The sequence below is a fragment of the Mesoplodon bidens genome, assembly GCF_964165515.1.
Source record: "Mesoplodon bidens genome assembly, chromosome: 13".
Classification (NCBI taxonomy): domain Eukaryota; kingdom Metazoa; phylum Chordata; class Mammalia; order Artiodactyla; family Ziphiidae; genus Mesoplodon; species Mesoplodon bidens.
The window spans coordinates 51,433,984-51,456,418 of NC_138169.1; the positions used below are offsets into that span (position 1 = coordinate 51,433,984).

The 22,435-nt window shown below is 45.7% G+C and overlaps 1 protein-coding gene across 7 annotated transcripts in view; it reads left to right on the top strand.

Moving 5' to 3' along the window:
- FHOD3 (formin homology 2 domain containing 3) overlaps positions 1-22,435 on the top strand; it is a 497,371-nt gene that overhangs the window by 52,175 nt on the left and 422,761 nt on the right. For all 7 annotated transcript variants that reach the window (XM_081253453.1, XM_081253447.1, XM_081253448.1 and 4 more), the window contains exons 2-3: positions 7,523-7,629; positions 20,909-20,973. In XM_081253453.1, coding sequence (XP_081109579.1) covers positions 7,523-7,629; positions 20,909-20,973 — 172 coding nt within the window. The remainder of the gene's footprint in view (positions 1-7,522; positions 7,630-20,908; positions 20,974-22,435) is intronic.

Genomic DNA, 22,435 nt, shown 5'->3' on the forward strand with positions numbered 1-22,435 from the left:
TTAAAGGTTCCTGAGGAAGTAAAATCCAACCACTTTCAAAGTAAATACATTCATATTTTTTCATAACCCATATATGCTAGATCTTCATAAATATCCTTGTACTTGACCCTAAAACATTTATTAAGTACCATGATATATTTGTTGTTCTGAAGAGGCTAAATGGGCCCCTAGAGATTTAGAAGTTTAAATATGATTTGTTGAGGTTAGCCAACAGGACCGATTTCTTCTGATATCATGTGAGTCAGTTTCATTTGGTCTTTTTCTTAAGAAAACTGACCAAGTGTTACTTTAATTTTTAAAATATGTAAAATCACACCTTTGTAAGAAACTGTTCATTTTTTATTGTGAAGTGTGTTATACATATGAAGGGGATGAATGTAGATGGTGTGTATAGCTTGAAGGATGATGAAATGAGCACCATGTCTTCACTGCCCATCTTAGGAAACGGCAGAGGGCATCCCCGGCGTGTGTGCCCTCCACCTTGTCCCTTTGCAGTGGCACTTATGGGATAGGGGGCAACCGAAGCCCACAAAAGCTTGAAAGGCTGAGCCAAGGTTTTGTGAAGGTTTTATTAAGAATTGTGAAAGGGACATGCGGCCCTGCTTGTTGGAAAGCCCTCTTTCCTGACTCATTTTGCTTGTCAGCTAAGTCCAGTCTGTAGTCCTGCTGCCTTTAGAAGGAACCACCAAGTTGAGGGAAGCCATAAGCTTCATGACTGCCTGGCGACCAGAGCACGATTGGAGGAGGATATGGTGTAGCTCTCTTAGAACTGACCGTCTGACGCGCTGACGGCCTGTGTGCTGCTCTGCGAGTGGGATGAGCCTGGATTGGGGGCACTCAGGGTGCCCACAGTGAACCCGGCCCTGGAGCAAGATGGGGCCCACAGCAGGGCTTCACTTCTGAGCCAGGAGCGGGGCCAGTGCGGTCAGAAGGGCCCTGCACTTGCAGGTGCTATTTTGAAAGTCTTCACGCTTTTTAACCTTTGAATGTGCATTTTCTCTGATGGGACAATGGAACATGCTCCGAGGGCTTAGAGCCACAGCTCACGCGGGGTTTCACCTCCTGCTGCCTCCTGGCCTCTATGGGAGGGCTTTGCAGCTGGCTGCTCCCCAGCTGCCTGGGGCTCCAGGCCTTTCTACCCAGCAACTGCTGCTGGCCTCTGTCCCTGGTGGGGCTTGGACTCTGGCAGGGGCAGAGACAGGCATGTATGCTCTGTGGCGTCTGAGGGCTGGGCATGGTGCTGGCATTCCTGCCCTGAGCTGTCAGTGTCATAGTGTGTTCAGCGGCACCTTGGTGGGTGAGCCTCTCACCCGCCGCTGATCCAGGCAGGGAGCACTTTGAGTGTGAAATTGCAACCCCTGGGGGGCCGCCTGTCTGCTGTGGGTGGAGGAGGCAGGCTCAGGGGAAGTGGAGATTGACTTCAAGCAACAGCCATGAAAAGTGGCCCACAAATCTGTGGGTCTGCTGGGCAGTTCTGCTTTGCGCCAGTTTGGCTCATAACCGCTGGCTCCCTCCTGTGTCTGTCATCAGCTGGTGGCTCATCTGGAGGCTTGGTGATCCAGATTGGCCTCGCTCAGCGTGTGGCAGTTGGCAGGCTGTTGGCAGGGGGCAGCGGGAGCGACCAGGTACCCCGGAGGCTGGCTAACCCAGGCTTCTTGGTGTGGTGACAGAGTTCCAAGAGCAACAGGAGAGCCCAGCACCAGTGAGGAAGTGCCTCTCAAGTCTCTGCTGTGTCACATTTGCTACCATGTTGGCCAGAGCTAGACACAGGCCAGCCCAGATTCCAGGAGCAGAGAAAGAATCCACCTCTTGATGGAGGGAGCTGCAAAAATTACATGCAAGGGATGTGGATGGAGGGATGGGAGGAACCCAAGAAATGACATAAGCAAATGGCATTTATTTTAGGTTTTTTCTTTTAAAAATCAGCATATATTTTCCCACTTCTGAACTCTTACCAAAATGAGCTTAACGGATAGACCTCATGTATATTTATAGAACAGTTCCATGCAAATCTATTTCAGAGTTCCACAGAACTTTATTGCCTAGACTAAGGATTACTGTAGACCTGCTGCCAAACCCAGATAATCATTAAACCACCCAGAAACACGCCACTTCAACGGATTAAGGAAAGAAAAGAATGTATAAGTTGAGGGGTGACATCAGTCTTGTTTCAGATATTTTTTCTCCCCAGGATGGTGAGTCTGCCATTTCCTTTTTTTTTTTTTTTTTGCGGTACGCGGGCCTCTCACTATTGTGGCCTCTCCCTTTGCAGAGCACGGGCTCCGGACGCGCAGGCTCAGCGGCCATGGCTCACGGACCCAGCTGCTCAGCGGCATGTGGGATCTTCCCGGACCGGGGCATGAACCAATGTCCCCTGCATTGACAGGCGGACTCTCAACCACTGCGCCACCAGGGAAGCCCTGCCATTTCCTTTTGAATGCACTGTCTTTGTAGGAACTGTCAGGAAAACCAGTGACCTTGTGCAGGCTGTCTGCCAGGAGTGGAGGGCTCTTTCCATGTCCCCAGAGATTGAGGGCCTGTTTAATGGTTTGTTTTGACCCAGAGGAGTGGCACAAAATACTAGCGTATTTGGAAGGGTCCCTCATGTGGCTCTGTGACGACCTCCTCCCCAGCACCCTGCCCACGCCCCCCGCCCCGATTCCTGGCTACAGGTTCAGAGCCTGCAACCTGGTCCTCCAGCCACACCACTCGCACTGCCCCTCACCTACCCTAACCGCTCTCCTGTGATCGTCCTGCCATGTTATCTTCCATAGGGCTTCTGGCTTTGTCTTATGTCCTGAAGTGCCTGGCAATGTCCTGGCCACCGAACCCAGGGCCAAGAAAGGAGTGCAGGGGACATGCTCCCATGGTATGAGGGTTGACACGAAAATCACTGGAGTCAGGAAATTCCAGGGCCCTTAAGTCATTCGGCAAGACATTTGACATGAAAGGCCCAGGGAGGGGATCAGGCTGCCTCCGTGTCAGTAGGAATTGAGGTTCCCGTCAGGAACTGGTCTGGCAGGGAGGTGTCCGAGTCCTTCACTCTGTAGGCAGAGTCTGGATAGTTCTGTCCAGACCTTTCTAATAAACAGATTGGAATGAACCGCCACTCGCTGCCTGTTCACATTGTTGTTGCGTTCTTTCATAACTGTTACTTAGCTGTCCCTGACAAGATTGAAGACTGCACTTGGCATGTATATATCAATTTGTTTCTAACAATGATACCTAAAGGCAAACCCCAACGTGCTGAGGGAATTTTACTCTTTGTGTGTCAGTCCAGCCAAATAGCCCTGTATTCCTACTCCTTGGCTCATGTGATGGTTTAAATATTAATCGTGTGTGTCTGGGGTGTAATGATGGCAGGGCTCATGTGGTGGAACGGAGCGGGCAGTGTGTGTTTGTTCGTTTGGTGTCTTTACGGGCTGCCCGTGTTGCTGGGACCCCTTCGTGCCCACATGCCCCGGCTCGCTAAGGGGGTCAGGGTCTGACCTTGCCCCCTTCCTATAGGCATACTGTGAGGATCCCCCCACACTTCCTGAGGGGTTAAAAGGCACAGAGTCATTGTTTCTCTTTTAGTTGAAGGACTTGTACAAATTGCCCAACTGTTCATTAGGGAGGTAGGGTTGTGACACCTGGCTTAGGAAGTCAGGGGAGCCTTTCTCCTGGCAGGGGGATGGGCCCGTTTTATGGAGAATGCTTGGGTCTTAGGAGGCTGTGGCTGCTAATTATAGCAGAAGGAATATAACTGAGGATGAACTTTCACACATTTTGATGGTTGGCTTAAATGACATTTTATTCTCTTGCGTTCTACTGGTGTGTCATACTTTCTTGACAAAATGATCTTTGAGGGAAGGAAGCGTCTATATATTCCTTGGTGCCCAGCCCGGGCCTGACATATAATTTTGTTAAAATTGAACTATGGAAGTGGCATAGTTAATGATGCCCTGGCTGTGAGGAGAGGGATGATGAGAATAGGCAGTTCTGCTAAGGTTTTGGGATTCTGTGGTCAGGAGGCTAGGGACACGGTAGGGCTTCCTGCTGTGATTTGGGGCCGCCGGTGGCATGTGGAGGCCCTGGCTTGGCGCGCCAGGGTGAGCGGTGAGGCAAACCAGATATTCGCCCCAGCGGCTGGGGATCTGATTCAGAAGCTATGGGTGGAGATGATGTGGAAAATAAACACGGCTGCCAGTAAGGATGGGGCTGTATCTGCTGGCCCCAGTGATCCACCTCTGCCCCAGCTGAGGAGAAGAGCGTAGGGCTGGGGGGTGGTGAGGGCTGAAAGCCCGGGACAGGGTCATTCAGGCTTCCGTCTGCTCCCTGCTAGCCTCCCCTTGAGGCCCCTCAAGTTCATGACCCAGGAGGGCCAGAAGCAGCGTATGCTGGGGCTGGCCTGGGAGGCTCGAAAGGGCTGATCAATAAATCTCAGGAATTTTGTTCAATATAGCCACTATTAAAAGTTAAATTATCCTGCATAAATGTATAACGAATAAAAGTTACATTAGAAACAAAGGTAAAGGAGGTATATGTATATGTATAGCTGATTCACTTTGTTATGCAGCAGAAACTACCACACCATTGTAAAGCAATTATACTCCAATAAAGATGTTAAAAAACCCATATATTTATAAAAATAAACAATTAAAAATAAAAAAACAAAAAACCAGATATTTATAAAAATAAACAGTTAAAAAAAAAGAAACAAAGGTAAAAAATATTCAAATATATATACATATATATGTATAACTGGATCACTTTGCTCTACACCTGAAGCTAACACAACATTGTAAATCAGCTGTACTTCAATAAAAAAGAAATACTCAAAACATGTCACTGCCTAATTGTTTCATTACATTTTACTGCTACCTATGCTTGGGAGGTTACTTACATCTCCTGGATCTGTATGATAAAAATACTACGTGCTGGTGAGCTGCTGTGTAACTTTTTTTAGCTCCACGCTCAGTGACTTCACGGTGGTAGCTTGAAACTGGCCATGGTGGAATATATATACCACATACACATGCACATCCTGCCTCTCTACACCACAGCAGTACTTCCTCTCAGACTCGGTTCTCTTTGTCTGGCCTGAGTGTGGACCACAGCCTCAGAATGCCTTCGACCCCCTAGTGGGAAAGCAGAAACTTTTTATCCAAAAGCTTCTTTCTTTGGACTTTCTTTGGACTCACACATTTCCAGGGATGGAGACAAAAGAAATTATTATGGCTTAAAGGGCTTTCATTATCCCCATCTGCTAGTCTGTTGATTATATATGGGATTAAAAATGAGCAGAAGTGTTGATACTATCAACAGAACGGACCACGTAAGCTTTATTAGTCAAAAATGTCAATAGGAGTTAAAAGCAAGAATGAGCTGCAGTGATTAGAGCTCTACTTACACATGGTCCAGTGTACATGGTAACGGGTTCCGTTTCCAATGGAATTTTCCACCTAGCAATGATAAAAGTCTGATTTCAGTCCACAGGAGACCCTTAGCCCAGGAGACGCCTTCTGCAGGAAATCCTTCCTGTCTGCTGCTTCCGCAGGCAGGGAAGCCAGCCCCCCTGTGTGTTCCCCCCAAACCCTGGGCACACCTCTCGTATCACAGCACAGTGAGTTTGGCCAGTTTGGTCTCTGCTTTCTCAGATCGGATGATCCATCTGTAAAATGCCAGTCAAGAATGCTGACCCTCACCAGCACGCCTTTAATAGTTTGTTATTAGAGAAATAAAACAAGTGAATCAAATAGGATTAACCCCTTCAAGTGATTTAACTATTTCTTACAAATAATAAAGAACAAATTCCTTTCATTCTGTTGAGGATAACCAGAAACACGGAACTGCGGGGTTTCTGCAAGAATTAGCAGCTTGTTATAGATGCTGATTCTGGACAAGTTGACAGTCTGCGTTTCTCTTGTTGAGGATAATAAGCAAAGCTTTTCTATCAGAGGAGACTAATTCCTTGTTTGAAATCTCACTTACACCAGGAGGATTATCAGGCCTTTACCTAGATGTTTTGAAGTAGCCACGTATTTGCCTCCACTTTTCCTCAATCTCCTGGCATTTTGGAATAAGAGCCTTAACTCACCCAAGTGGATGAATAATCAGAGCCATCCTTACAGCCTGAGAAACGAAGCATGAAGTTATACACTTGGATTTCCTCATAATGTTAATCTTTGATAAAATTACTTTCCTGTAGTTTTAAGTGTATTGGTTATTCTAAATGTCATGTAATGCCACAAAGGCTCATGTCTTGCTCTTGTCACTGTCCAGGATGGGTCAGTGGAGGCTAGGCAGCAGAATGCTCTCTTCCATGCAGTGATTCAGGAACCTGAGCTGTTTCTCTCCAGGTTCTGTCGGTTTCCAGACTTGGGAGTCTTCTCTGGCTCCTCTGCATCTAGCCACAGGCACAAGAAGAAAGGTGGATGGTTGTGCAGCGGTGTTATGGCCAGGCTGGTTGGGACCTTTCTTCCCTTTCACTGATATTCCAGTGGTCAGCACTCAGTTACATGGTAGTAGCCCAACTATAGGCCTGGGATATATGGTCTCTGTTCCCAGGGGGAAAAGGGAACAGGGTTGGTAAATACGTGGTGTTACCTTGGCCACACCAGAACGCTCAGATGACATAAGTTGTGTTTTGAAAGCATATTTTCAAGTCCTTAGAAGGTCTCTGGCCATAGAGAAGATGCAGAGCATAGTGGTCAAGAGCATGACCTGGACTCAAATCACCTATATCCAAATCCCAGCTCCACCATTTATCACATGTGACATTGGGCAAGTAACTTAGTCTCTCTCTGTGCCTCAGTTTCCTCATGGTAAAATGGGGATAACAAAAGAAATGAAGAGTTTGTGTGAGAATCAAATGATGTAGCATACGTAAAGTGCTTAGAATTATGAATGGGATGTTATTAACAGTATATAAGTATTTGTTAAATAAGTTTTCGAAAAATGAGGCTAGTAACAAAGAGACCTAAGGTCCTCTTTGGTGTGTTGTAATTTGGATATATTGTCATTCAGATGGATAATGTTTCTTTTTGTTCAATTGTAAAAATGTTTATTGAGCGACTATTAATTATAATGGCCCAGGTATGACCATAGACTCTGAATAAGTAGGCTTCTCACTGAGTCAAAGGAAACAGCATGTTTTCTCCACCAGATTTGCCTTTTAAACTCTGTGTCTCTCAATCAGTGGTCCCATCGGCATCTTGGTTTCCACTCCCCAAATCCATGGCTTCCCCTGGGCCCCTCAGAGTGGAAAGTGGCGTTAGCCCAGTGCCTGGTACTTCTCTTCCCTGTCCACGTATTGGGCGCCCTGTCAATGTCACTCCCTTAGTAGGTGCCATTTCTGTCTACTTGTTATGCAGTTTGCTTCCAATCTATTCGTACGAACATGCTACTTCTTCCAGTTAGGATACAAATTTCAGAATAATGCTGGATTTTAAAAAACACATGAGGGCAACTTGAAGTGATTTCCCTGTACAGATCCCCATCCCAGGAGCAGGCTGGGCGTAACAGACTCTTTCTCTTGCAGCTGGATGACTGCACGCTGCAGCTCTCCCACAATGGCACCTACCTGGACTTGGAGGCCACCCTGGCCGAGCAACGGGACGAGTTAGAAGGCTTCCAGGATGACGCTGGGTAAGAGCAACAATTGTCCCTCCCAGCTGGTCCCAACTTTCCACAAAATGGGGGTTCATTGAGGCCTTAAAATATCTTGGAGAAACCACCATAGCTCTGACCTTGTCTTCACTCACAGTCACCCAGAAAAGAAGGGAGATGCAAGTGATTCACCAGTAGTAACTGCAGACCCTTTTGAATTTGAGTAGCTCTTCTTGATAAGGCTACTCAGGAGTAGGAAAAATTCTGGTGTAGTTTAATTAAGCACATGGTATTTAATAGTCTGTTTTTTTTAAACCAAATATACTTAAATTAGTACTTTCCAGACTTTAGTGGATTGACAGCTGTTTTATATATTGTTTTTAACGATAAATTACTGGATATTAAGTTTTCTTGGCAGATGCCTCTGCAGATCATTTTATACTGTATCATCTTTTGAACTCACTACTGTGGAGAAAATAATTCTTAATTATGTTAATTAACATCAAGTTACTTTTAGCTTACATATAGGATTGCTTAATATTTCTGATTGCTGTGAGTCTGAATAAAGCAGTCCACATAAAAAGTCAGAGATGTGTACAGAAAGCAAAACCACTGTAGGAATATTGTCATACAAGTAGCCATTCCCCTATTTATTAGATTATTTTTTCTAGTAACTGTTTTATCCTTTTCCAGATTTTTTAAACTTTTCATGTTGAGATGATTTTTAACTTCCAGAAGAGTTGAAAATAAAGCATTGATATTTCCCAAATACACTTTACCCAGCTTCCCATAATGTTAACATATTACATAACCATGGCAGACTTGCCCAAACCAAGACATTAATAATTGTAAGTTACTGTTATATATTTACTAGATTATTGAAATACTGTTTGGATGGGGCCCCCCACCTCCCTTTCTATTCCTCATTCATCTAGAGCCAAGTTTACCTCTGACTTTATCGCCTTCCTCCTTAGACACCTTCAGAGGCTCCCTGTTCCTTTCCAAATTATGCCCAGCCATCTTCATCGGTGTCCAAGGACCTCCCCAAAATTTGTTTTGAAGCTACCTTGCCTGACTTAAAAATATATTACAGTCAGATGAATATTATCTGAGATTGCTGATTTTTCATGAATGGCTCAAAAAAATGAGGAAAAATGAGAAGCTTCTTAGTGTTTGTTTCCTACCCGACAACAGTGTGTACCGAGGACTTCCTGAGTTTCCCCTGCTTTAACACCCATCACAACTTACGGTCTTTTCTCCCTTATTTGTCCCTCTTTTCTGCTACTAAAACTCTGCTAGGTCAGAACTGGGCCTGTCTGAATATCCAGCCTAGTGTTTTCTCAGCATGTTATAGGCACTTAGTGAGCACTGGTGGCCAGGTGAATGGCAGGATCCCAGAATGTATTCCTGAATGGCATGAACTTGAGCACCAAGACCAGGGTCCTTGGTAGGAACCAGGCAGGTTCTCTGAGGATGCCCCTCCTGTCTCCTGAGTGGTTCCAAGGGCCACAAAAGACCCTGGAAACTGCCATAGGCTGTACACACGTGAAGTGTATCATTATTAAGTCACATCAGATTCTACTCATCATCATTTAAAAAATTGACATTATAAGACTGATAGATTTGAGGAAATCCATTGCTGTAGTTTTTACAAAGTATTTGACAATGACATCCTTTTATTTAACATGTCAGCATTCAGGCTGGATGACAGTCTAATGGGATGACTGCATGTCTCATTGATCAAACAGATCCCAGGAGTGTTATGAGTAGATCACTGCCAATTTGAAAAATGTCTGTAGTGGTGTTGTGCTTGAAGACCATGACCTGTTTGATATTTTTTTCTTTCTTATCAAAACTTGACTGGTTTGGAGATGGCAGCTTAGGAAAAAAGTGTTAATATATTAGATAACAGTATCAAGAGTTCAGAGTGGAAGAAAATAAAGCTTTATGGAGCACCTGCTATGCCACCCACTGTGTTAGGCACCTTATTTCACAGTATGCTTGTTTAATAGTTCATTCTGTCAGTATCACAAACATGGAATTGGATTTTATCGTCTCCATTTTTCATTTGAAGCTACCGAGGGCCAGGAGTTAAATCACATGTCCAGGGAAGCAGAGCCGGCAGATGGTGGAGCCGCGTCTGAACACAGATGTGACTGGTTCCCCAGTCTGTGATCCTCCTCCATCCAAGGGGCTTCTGGGAAATGGCATTTCAGGTTCTCCTGAAGATGTACATATGTACCGGTGGGGACATACGGTTGGTTCCTTCAAGGACATCCTCAGTTCCAGGCTAACACACTGGCTCTAGCTGGAGCAGCACCCACTGCAGGGTTGCTCCGTCACCTGGCCCTGACGCTACAGCTCGCACTGTCAACTCCAGTGTCCAGATGCTGGAAGTCCCTTTGCAACCATTCCTGAAGAGCCAGGGTGCCCACTGCAAGCTCCATGGAGTAGATCCTGGGACATTCCTTCTCACTTTGTTTCCTTCTGAACTATCACCTGGTCATGGGTTCATCTGACAGATGCAGCCTTGACCACATTTCTGCACCACATTTCCAACAGCATGGGATGCTGGGGAAACGAATTATGGCAAAATGAGAAAGCAGGACTCACGATGTGGGAAACTTCAAACAGGGGAAGGTGACCCAAATGATGTCGGGTAGCTGCACATTTGACTGCTGTGTCCCAAACTCACCCAAGACTTTGAAATAGTCTTCATTTGTGGGATCCACCCTTTGTCCTCTGGAACGTACTCAGGGTGATATTCTTCTGTGTCTGGAAGAATGTGAAGAATCTACCTCTACTGATCTCTGGGGGGAGATCCCCTGTCCCTGGCCTGGGTTGCAGAAGACATGCCAGGATGGTGCTGTCCTGGCATTGCCGGGTCACCCTAGCGATCCCCAGGTCATTTACCAGCACTGAGCACTGGTGGCACATGGCAAGTTACTGGGAGCTGGCTGGAAGCAGCCTGCCGATGGAGGTTTCCTGCACAGGTGGCAGGTTCCTGGGCACATCTGCAGTGTCACTTGCACTGAGTGTCCCTCCTAGGTCCTCTCCTAGAAGCGTAGCACTTGGCAAAGTCTGTGTGCTTGAGAACTCATGTCTCCCTCGAATGGGAGTTAAAATATAATTTCTTCCTAGTTAAGAATTGCCCTGTCAAGGAATGAAAAGGTCAAAAGAAACCATTCTTTCTCTTGATGTTTTTGCATAAATTACAGGAAAATACCTGCTCATGTTGTGGCCATCTCATGAAGATGGGTGGCAGGCTGTATGGAGATGGTGGTGGTGTTGGTACAGTATGTTCTGAGTCAGTTTTCCTTGTGGAGGAGTTGGTTTCTTTGTTCTTGTCCAATACGCTGCTCTTTTACGCCGGACTAAAATTTAACTTACCCCTTGTTTAGAATGATCACTCAGACTATAGCTAGTTGGAGAAGAGGAGAAAGACCTTCAAAAGTAGAAGGACAAAGCAATTATTATGCTAGCAAAGTAGAGCCTTCCAAAGCCAGCGAAGTTAGCAAGCACAGCAGGGTACAGCGGAAGCCAAAGCCCCTGCGTTATTATTCCTGATCCTGCCACTGTGGGACACTGGGCAAGCCACTTTACCTCTGATGGGAGTTTATAAAATTTATTTATAAAATGAGGACAATATTAACCAATCCCATTTCCCTCCTTGTATGAGCAGGGATCCCAGCAGGGTCTCTGTTGCCCAAGCAGAGCATAGCAGAGAGCAGCACTGCACAGTGGTTAGGGACATGGGCTTTGCAGTTAGTCTTATGGCTGTGTGGCCATGGGGATGTTACTCACCTCTCCAAACCTCAGTTTCCTTGAAAGTGGGGTAATATAATCATAATACTGCCTCCTTGGATTGTTGCAAGGTAAAATGTGATGATTTGATCTCAGTGTAAATAGGTAAAATGTATCTAAAACATCAAGCTGGTTCCCAGCATGTAATACAAACCCCAAACTAGTAGCCCTTACTATAATTACGGTCAGAATTTGAGATGATGCACTGAAATGGGAATCAGCAGATTTTAGACCTGGGATGGGGTCAATGCAGGTCCATCACTGGGAGATCTCATTGTTTTAGAAAACCAAGGTTGGAGACATACCCACAGGGCAGAGCTGGGCCAGATTCTACCTCCCCAAGCCCCCACCCCTGACCTTTTTGCTTAGTCCCACCCTCACTGCCTTTGAAAGGAAACCTGTGCACAGGGAACTATCACAGAGAAGTGGGGTTAGAGGTTAGCCCTGAAGGTGACAGAGTGGGGCTTCGCAAAGGTAGAAAGGACAGTAGGTTGAGGTGTGGTAGAGCTCAGAGTCGGCCTGAGAAGCACGGGCCTTCAGGGATGCTGTGAGGACCAGTGTGGTTGTTGGACGGGGTGTACGCATCCCCAGGTGCTCCTGACCTGGAGTACCTCAGGGTGCTCACCTGTTCCTTGGCTTGACTCCCCTCGGGCCTGCGCTAGAGGGTCAGCGCTGAGACAGTGCTTATCTCTGATTTTCCTCGTCCCGACACCCCTATTCCTGTCCCCACTGCGTTATGTAGAGGTGGGGAAAGTCAGATGAAAACCTGTGGAGTGGGGTGGGTGGAGCCACAGTGCGAGGCTTGTGGCTCAGAGATGAAGGATGTGAAGCCTGGACATGGCAAGGGCTGTGAGGAAGCCCATTCGCAGGGGCAGGTGGGCCCCGACCCCGCCAGCCTTGCAGTGGATGTGCTTGGAGGGATGAAAGGGTTTGGGGAGAGCTCTGGTTTGATTCTTAGACACCTAACTTCTCAGCCTGCAGCTCATGAGTGCCGAGAATCCATGTGTGTGTGTCGGGGGGCAAGAACCCCTGAGATTTCTGCAGTTTGTGGATATGCAGGGTTTTGGGGTGGAGAGGGGTTTCAGAGCCTTTCATCAGATTCTCAAAGAGTTCTCTACATTCCAGATGTCAAGTTTGAAGGAATAAGAAGTCGTTTTCCCTTCTTACTGTCTAATACAAAAGTTAACCTCATCCAGTCACATCTCTGTCTGGGTTTCCTCTGCATCTGGACCTGGTAGAATGGGAAATCACCTAAAATACATTTTAAACCCAAATCTAAAAACCAACTGAACTCAAAAAACCAAACCGAACAACAAACAAAAAACCTGGACAATGGGAAATCACCTAAAATACATTTTAAACCCAAATCTAAAAACCAACTGAACTCAAAAAACCAAACCGAACAACAAACAAAAAACCTGGACAAAAGAGAGATTCTGGTTAGGGTGTGGATGGGACACAGGGAAGGGTTTCCCCCCACTTTTCCTCATAAGTGATTATCTGCAGCTGAGAGCACAGGTGTGTTGTTGTCTGAGGCTCTTTTGGCAAATCATCGAAGGATTAAGGGTCTCCCATCTTCTCAGTGCAAGGCTCACACTGCCGACCACCAAGCCCTGCTCCGGTCACGGTGGATGAGAGAACTGGCCCTTTTCAGACAAAAGGAGCCCTGCGGAGCAGGGGGGTGGTTCGGTGCTGAGCTGAGCAGAGCAGTCCAGAGGCCCCTGCACACCTGCTCTGGGTCAGTGCTAGGCCAGTGCCTTCAAATACCCTGGGGGAAAGCCTCTTAGGAATGCTCAGACAAGACAGATGAGCTTCCGTGCTGAGTGGACAGTGGGATTGGCATGGCTCTAAGTTCCTTCAAATGCCAGATTGTATGACAGGACAAAGATGGAGTCAAGTAGGAGTGGTGGAGCCCACGCGGGTGCTTGGCTTTATGGTATGGGTAGGAGTCAGAAGAGGACTGGCCTGCAAAGCAGGAGCCCTCCCAGAACTCCTCCAGTAACAGGGAGGGCGGGGTGAGGGGACAGAACCTTGAACAGGGACGCTGCAGTCAGTGTGGCCACTGTGATGGGGGAAGGGAGTGACCTAATGGGTCTGAACCGGGTGGCTGAGGGAGGCGGGTGGACTGGGGCCTGGACCACTGGGGGAATCTGGAGATGTGATACTAGTTGAGCAGAGAGAAACAGGACGATAAAATGCACACATGCCGTTAGGTGGATAGTGTGTGGACGGTGGGCCACTTAGAGAAGTAGGGAGGTTATGGGGGGGCAGTTTGGGGAGGGGAAGAAGAGGTTTATACATGTTATTCTGAGGTTATGTCAAGCCACGCTCAAGGTGCAAGGTGGCCAGGTGAGAAATATTGGCCTGGCTCTCAGGTGAGAAACATCAAGGACCAGAGAGACTGGGGGTGACCCCTTGGAGGAAGGGAGTTGAAAACCTAAACCTTCTCTGAACAAATGAAGTCTATTTAAAAAAAGAGGTAGATGATTAGGCCGTTTTGAAGACAATATGTTGATTACAAGATGCTCTTAGGCACCCAGCCTTCTTTTACCTTTCTACTCTGCCATCCTGATGATGTAGCTTTCATCTTTCATGCTTCATCATAGTTACAGTATGGCTGCTCTCCCTCCAGCATCTCATCAGGGCAGGAAGTCATGTGTTGGTTAGGGTATAGTTTTCTCTGATGTAACTGATAGATTCCAAAGTGTAGAGTTTAAATATAAAGGTAAAATTTTCTTTGTTGTTTAAGAGTCAAAATATAGACAACTTTCCTTGGACTGGTAGAGCAGCCATACCGTCCTGAAAATGAGAATTCCATCTCTGTGTCCAGAGTGATTGCTTTACCTTTTCCCTTCTCATCTGCATCCCAGCTGCCAGGAAGAAGGAAGTGGACATAGGGGGTGAATGTCCATTCTGTGTGCACATAGCTTTCAGTCACACGCCATTGCCCAGAAGTTAGGCCCATGATTATACCATGAATTTTGGGCTTGTGTCCAGCCAACCCTCTACCTTTATTACTAAGGGTATGAGGTCCCTGCCTTAAATGGGAAGAGTGAAGAACAAATGTTGGTGCCAGCTGGGTCTGCCCCCTTTAGAGAGTTTTTCCAGAACCTCCACCAGCAATTTCCATCTGCAGTTCACTGAAGAGAACTGTGTCATGTGGCCACTCTTGGTAGCTGGGGAGACTGGAAAATATAGTTTTAGGTGGGTACACCGTCACCCCAAACAAAATCAGGTTCTCTTTATAAGACAAAAGGGGGAAATGCATATCGGTGGGTAACTGTCTGCCTCAGCAAGGAGAAAATTTCAAAGAAGGGGCAGTTAAGAACACGATGCCATGGAGAAATCAAGTTGTGGCAGTACCCAGGCAAGGCCAGGGGTGTAGTAAGGAGGAGATTTGTGGTGTCCTTGGGGAGAGAGGAAGCAGAAGAGTAGTGGGGTGGAGGCAGGTGGATATAGGTCAAGGGGAGAATGTGGGGCTGAGGAGGAGAGACAGCAGGATTGCGTAGGAGCTGGGAGTTGTGAATGGGTTGAACAGAGGCTTCATTCCCACTAGGAGGGACCTGAGGGGGAAAAGCTAAACCTGTAAAACTCTTAGAAGAAAATAGGAGTAAGTCTTCGTTTCTTAGATATGACACCACAAGCATAATATTATCCTATGTTGCAGACAAGGAAGCTGAGGCTCACAGAGGCTAAGTAACTTGTCCAGGATCACATAGCTGGCTTCAGAGTTTAGCTTTTCACCACTACCATCTCCTAAGGGAGACCAGAATGCATCTGGGGATGAATGTAGTGGCAACCAGCTCTCTTGGACTTCGAGCTTCTGAGCAAATTAATCTTCACTAGTACTCTCCTTTTACTAGCTGATAACTGGTCCAAATCCTCTTCATTCCTCAGGCAGAGCATGGGCTGAGTCTCACAGTTTCAGAAGCTTACTAAGAGGAAGCTTATCCTGGGGCAGCTGCTGGGGGGGCCCTAATCTCTGCTTCTGCTGCATTGTCCAATGTATGTTTTCTACTCTTGACTGAAATCATAGTTTAGTTCTAATTTGAGTGGAGGAATATCTGGGGGCATCGATTCTGCTGTTGATTGCAAGAAAAAGTCTTCAAGCCTTTGGCTCCATGCCACTCAATAAAATAATGTAAGCACTTGTTCTTACATTACAAAGACTTTATATGTTATTTTTATAAAAATATTTTCTTGAGAGACAGGGACAGGACTGAAACACACGGGTTCAGAACCAACAGACTTGGTTCTGTGGTATTTGGTTACACCAGATCTTTTTCCTAAGGCCATAGACATTATTGCAGGAGAAGCTCAGGTATTCTGAGAAACCGGGAAGTTTCAGGAAGTTCCTTCAGCGATAGTGCCATCAAGTCCCTGGCATGTGTGCCTCGTCTGGAGTCTCCTTGAATTGAGCATCTATTTTAGTTCTCTCATCACTTGGGTAGCATTGACCTTGGGTATGGGCAGCTGGTTGGCTGTGGCTAGTCTCTGAGGCCTGTGATATTTTTCTGGCAGTGGCTGTGCTGATAGGAATGGAATCTGAATCTCCCTGGGAAGCTTTAGGTCAAACTAAACTGCCTTTGCCTCTGGGTCACCAGATTCTAGTAACTGATGCACCCCCATTTCACTCTGCTGCAAACAGGCAGACTTGGAAGGAGAGGCTGCTGTGATACTGATACAGCAAGCCAATACCGGGGAGAAAAGGACCATTAAAGTGCTTATGGTGAACACACAATGACAACCTCCCACTGGTTTCAGTTTTAGAACATGGACGCTCCATAAAGGCAAATATCAATGTTTGTATTAGGGTTCTTCAGAGAAATACAACCAATAAGATATGTCTTATCCATCTAGTCTAATCTAGTTTAATCTATCTAATCCATCTAGTCTGCTTAGAGAGACTTACTTCAAGTAACTGGCTCACACCATTTTGGGGGCTCGCAAGTCTTAAATCTGTAGAGTGGGCCGGCAGGCTGGAAATTCAGGTGAGAATTGATGTTGCAGTCTTCAGTCCAAAATCTGCCCGGCAGGCTAGCAGGCAGGATTTCTGCATTGCTGTCTTGTGGCAGACGATCCTCTGTGGATCTAACATAGAGTCCAGCACACACTAGTCACCAGGGAACATGTGTGGAATGAGGGAATGGATGAAGGAACACCCATCTGGGAGGCAACTTCAGGGAGGTGCTAGGCGTACAGGCTCTGGGGTCAGACTGCCTGGGTTGGGTCCGAGCTCTGTCACTTTCTGTGTGACTTCAGCTACGTTGCATAACTCTTCTGGGCCTCAATTTACTTACTTTAAAAATGGCAATAATATTACCTACTTCATAGGAGTTTTCTGAAGTCTAAATCTGTATAAAGTACTTAGAACCTCATCTGGCACATGATAAGCATTCCATAAATGTTAACAACTATTATGATTATTATTTTCTGAACCCAGACTGACATAGTATCCCACTGGGGCAGGGGAAAGTATATCCATGATTATTTAATTTTCCTCTGAAAGTTTTAGCCAGGAAACAGAAGACAAGGGCATGTTTACTAGAAAAGTGGGGATAAAGTGATTATTTTAAAACATATGAAATGATTATTTCCCTGAAAGAAGCCAAGAGAATCAGCCAAAAGATTTTTAGAATCCATAATAGCAGCAAGATGGCATATATAAAAGAAATACATAACAGTCAGCATTACCCAATTACAAAATATTGTGGTGGAGGGAGGGAAGCTATCAAATTTAAAGGACCTTATGATGGGTGTCGTCTGTACATTGATATTTGATATAGATAAAGAAAACATGGACATCTTGTAATTCCTGAATTCTTAGAATAAACCTTATTTGGTCCTATTTTATTATATTCACATACTTCTTATTTTGGTTTGCTAATATTTTCTTAGATATTTTCATCTTAATTTTTTGTGTCCTTTTTTGTTAGATTTTAGTATCGAGGTCAAATCAATTCCTTAAAAAACCTGGGACACTTTTTATCCTTAGGAAGTGCTGGAGAAGGTGATATAGTGAGGCACCTACACAGCAAAAGGCAGGATGGTGCGGGTGACGGTGGATCAGACACTCTGCTTTCAGCCCTGGTCCGTTTCCATCAGCTATGTGACTTTATGCAGGTTATGTCATTACTACAAGCTTTGCTTCCCTCATCTGCAAAGTGGGCACAACAGTGGTACCTGCGTCAAATATGAGAGAAAGTAGGGGTTGCAGGGTGAGATGAAGGACAACTTCTGTGGACCTGGCTGCACTCACCACTCCCTGGTCTCTGCTTTGGAAGGCCCCCTCCTTTGCCAGGGACTCCTGGGCTCTGGACCCTCATCCCCTGTTGAGGGACTTCCACAGCCTTTGGTCCCCAATTCCACTCAGGTTCCTTTTATTGTAGGATTTTGTGTACAGGGGCAGGCAGGGAAGGAGGTGAATATATTGAAGCAGAGGAATTATAAGTGATAAAGCTACTTAAAAATAGGCCTTTTTTGTTCTATGCTCTCTTAAATTCTGTTAGGGTTTAACTTAACCAGTCTGATTGCCTGGTTTCTCAATGTACAAGCATTGAAAAATGCAGAAAAGGTGATACCTCCAGAGTGGTGTGCTGATGGCTTCCTCAGAAACACTGTCCTAGTTCTCACGCAGGTGCCTGGATCCCTTGTGACCATGGGACTGGAGAATTCTGTGGGAAAACTGAAGCATTTCCTCAAAATTCAGCTTTGCAGTTGTTTGAAGATAAAAGTGGGGGCTATCAATGAGCCCTTCTGAACTTCTCTAGAACTTTTGAGGTATTCTGAAATATTTTCTCCTGCCATCCCGTGCTTCTTCCCCTCTGGGCATCTAAAGCATGTATTTTGTCTACTGTCCATTTGGTATTTATTTTTGATTCATAACTGCTGATAACATGAGTTACAAAAAAATCTTCCAGATTAAAGAACTTTGGGTTTGCTGTTTCTAATAGTTAGGGTCTGGCCATCATCAGGGGTTCACTGGTTTCTGCTCCCAGCTGAACCCCTGGCTCAGCCCTGGGTGAGGCTACAAGCCTGGTGGCTGCTGCCCCCACCCCAGAATACCTTTCCTGGGAATTCACACAAAAGGCTGTTCAGCAGCTCAGTTCAGTGCACTAATGGGAACTTTCTTCCTGGTATCATCACAAGAATTGAAGGAATGTCAACATCAGGACAGTCTAGAGAAATTTAATCAAAATGAGATGGCAAAGGAATATGTTCCAGATGAAGGAACAAGATAAAACCCCAGAAGAACAACTAAGTGAAGTGGAGATAGGCAATGTACCTGAGAAAGAGTTCAGAGTAATGATCGTAAAGATGATCCAAGAACTCGGGAAGAGAATGGATGCACAGAGCGAGAAGTTACAAGAAGATTTTAACAAAGAGTTAGAAAATATAAAGAACAACCAAATAGAGTTGAAGAATACAATAACTGAAATTAAAAGTGCACTAGAAGGAATCAATAGCAGAATAAATGAGGCACCCCACCCCCCAAAAAAGAATAAATGAGGCAGAAGAACGAATCATTGAGCTGGAAGACAGAGTGGTGGAAGTCACTGCCACAGAACCATATAAAGAATGAAAAGAAATGAGGACAGTTTAAGAGACCTCTGGGACAACATCAGATGCACCAACATTCACACTATAGGGGTCGCAGAAGGAGAAGAGGGAGACAAAGGGCCTGAAAAAATATTTGAAGAGATAATAGCTGAAAACTTCCCTAACATGGGTAAGGAAACAGTAACCCAACTCCTGGAGGCACAGTGATTCCCATACAGGATTAACCCAATGAGGAACATGCTGAGACACATAACAATCAAATTGACAAAAATTAAAGGTAAGGAGAAAATATTAAAAGCAACAAGGGAAAAGCCACAAATAACACACAAGGGAATCCCCGTAAGGTTATAAGCTGACTTTTCAGCAGAAACTCTGCAGGCCAGAAGGGAGTGGCACAATATATTTAAAGTGATGAGAGGGAAAAACCTACAACCAAGATTACTCTACCCAGCAGGGTTCTCATTCAGATTTGATGGAGAAGTCAAAAGCTTTACAGACAAGCAAAAGCTAAAAGAATTCAGCGCCACCAAACCAGCTTTACAACAAATGCTAAAAGAACTTCTCTTGACAGAAAAGAGAAGGCCACAACTAGAACCAAGAAAATTACCAAATGGGAAAGCTCACCTGTAAAGGACTGTCAAGAGAGAAAAAGATTTTTTCCGTGTGAGGAAGAAAGTTTTGAAGAAGTCTGTGTTTATAGGAATCTCAAACTTGTCTTCTGAAGATGGGTCGAGTGTTGTGTATTTGTGTAAACTCGAGGCTAGTACCTTTCACATAGCTTAACTAAAAAGGAGGGTCTTGGTGGCATTTGAAGGGACTGTGAATGCAGATTCTCTGCCCACGAGGAGCTGCCGGGTTGGAGGCTGCTGCATGTTTTTGTAGGACCATGCAAGTGGTTTTCTTTTCTCCTTTAAAAGAATCAAAAAAAAAATTTTTTTTAACCATACTTTCGCCTCTTATTTGGTCTCAAGAATAAACAATATGATTGTTTCAGTACTAAACTATAATCCCTGTGACTTCATATCACAGTATTAAGTGTGCCCTGGTGAGATTTCTGCCCTCTTCTCCTCCAGCACAACCACAAAACCAGGAAGTGGGAAAGTACTACGAGACTAGTATACATGAAGCCCTGATGGGGAGGGAACTCAGCCACTGAGCTGGGTACCTGCTCCTGTGCTGGTTTCTGGCTCCATTTTACCTTTGTCCACTGGCTTCCCCCTTTCTCCAAACCTCAAAGCCTTTGCTACCCTAGGTAGCCAGGACTCATGTTCTCCCCATTTATCTTCTCTCATCTGCTCTGGGCTTCGGTCCTTCTCTGTAAAAGCGGGCTGAGCCCTCATGGGAGGAGAACTGGGGAGGGGGCCATCCTTTTCCTTCCTTTGTAAGAAATGAAGTGAAAGGAAGCAAAGATGAGACAAGGTGTGGTGTACCTTGACATTGTGATGACAAATAGCCTACACGCCCCCTTTGCTGGACTCCTGTCTTCAGGGAAAAGCTATGTCTTGAATTGATATACGGCAAAACGGCTCTTTCTGATTACCCCACTATGTGTGTCCTTTCCCGATATGCAAAAACATGTAAAAATAGCCATGGGAATGATCAAGCAGATTTGTGCCGTTACATTCCAGGGATTTCACTTCATGGGCACAGATTTTAAAAATTTCCCAACATGGTCAGGCATGAGTACACGGAACTCTGTGGAGTGGACCGGGTTTGGCAGTGAAATGTGTGTGCCAGTCCAACAGAGTCAGACTTCATTATTTTATTTTCTGTAAAGCCCTGTGGCATCACAGCGTTTCAGGATAGATTGCTGTTCTGTGTAGGTTCCTGCTTATCTAGAGCCTCTTCCAGGTGTGGGTGTCCGAAGCGAACCGTCAAATTGATTGACAGCAGGTAGGGTTGCCTTGTTGACTCCTCTGATGCCCATGAATGTTTTGTCTCCTGTCTCCGTTAGGCGGGGCAAGAAGCACAGCATCATCCTAAGGACACAGCTGTCCGTGAGGGTCCATGCCTGCATCGGTGAGTGACATCTGCCGAAGGGGATGCTTGTCATCTGCCCTCAGTGATTAAACATGATGATTAATGCCACTTATGGGGATAAAATGCAATATTCACGATTATGCTATCTATGCTGGGGTTAGCCCCTGTCATATATTGTTAGAGCTTTTAGGGAAGCAATTTCTGGCAAGTTTTTGAAGCCCTGTTTCATTCTGGCTGCCTTTGCTGTTTGGTTCGTGAACAGAGCTCGAGGTAAGACAGACACATCGGTGGTGAGGTTCTTTCTGGCAATGCTGGGAGAGATGGGGTTCTTCCTGGAGCTGTGCCAGCATGAACCTCCAGCCAGTTGAAGTGACCTTTTTTTTTTTAATTTAGTTTTTTATACAGCAGGTTCTTATTAGTCATCCATTTTATACACATCAGTGTATACATGTCAATCCCGATCTGAAGTGACCTTTACGTGCCTTCTGGCGGCTCTCTGCAGCTCCCTGTGGGGAAGTGGGGCCTGAAGCTCCAGGCTGTGGTCTCAGGAGATTGAAGGGAAGTCTCAGGTCAGTGGAGGACAGGGCACACGTGGATGCAGAGCAATACGGTGTTGAGCGGACGTATTTGTGGTTCAGATGGCTTGCCTGCGGTCACACGGGAAACCCCACTGACGCCCATTCCTGTAGCCAATGATTTTCCCGGACCCATTGCTTTCCCCATTATACATGTGGGCTGAATGGCAACAAAAGCGGTAATTTATGCTAAGTAGACAGTCTCCATGGGAAGGTGTCCTCCTGGCATTGGGCCAAGTTGAGGCAAGTCTGTAATATAAAAAGGAAAAAGAAAGGAACTAAATTTCATTTTATGCATAGAGGTTTTCCATATCTGAGTCATTTTATGTTTATTTAATACATGTTGTGGTCTTAATTCAGGCCTGTAATTAGCAGAGCATCAATCATCCTGTCGAGGCCCAGTCTACACCTGGAGTGTGGTATGCATGGGTGGAGTGGAGGGAATCATTTCTGGTTCCTCTTCTTTCTCCCTGCTTTCCTGTTGGAGACCCAGGGATGGGGTAAGGGAACAGCTGGATGTGGAGGGGAAGCTGTGTAATTTTACTTCATTTGGTGTGAAGTGGGTGAGGCTGCAGGTGTCCCGAGGGACAGCGTTTGTCTTACTCTGTGGTTGGCGAGTAATTGTGTAGCCGACATGTGAACCTCAGGGGCTGGAGGGTCAGGGCGTCAGGAGGGTTCGTGATCTTGTTGGAGACAAAACGAGATCTGTAGGACCTTCATTACTGACCCTGCTCCTCAACTGCCTGTAGCACTGAGTGACCTTAAAATATGCACCAAAATATGCTTTTTTAATTACTTGCTTTATAGTTTTCAAATTATTTTATGTGTATAAATCATGTCTGCCTGAAGAAAAAGCCTGTGACCTATGACTTTGGATAAATTCCCTTCTGACCCTCATCCTGGATCTAGGACAAATCCAGGCACAT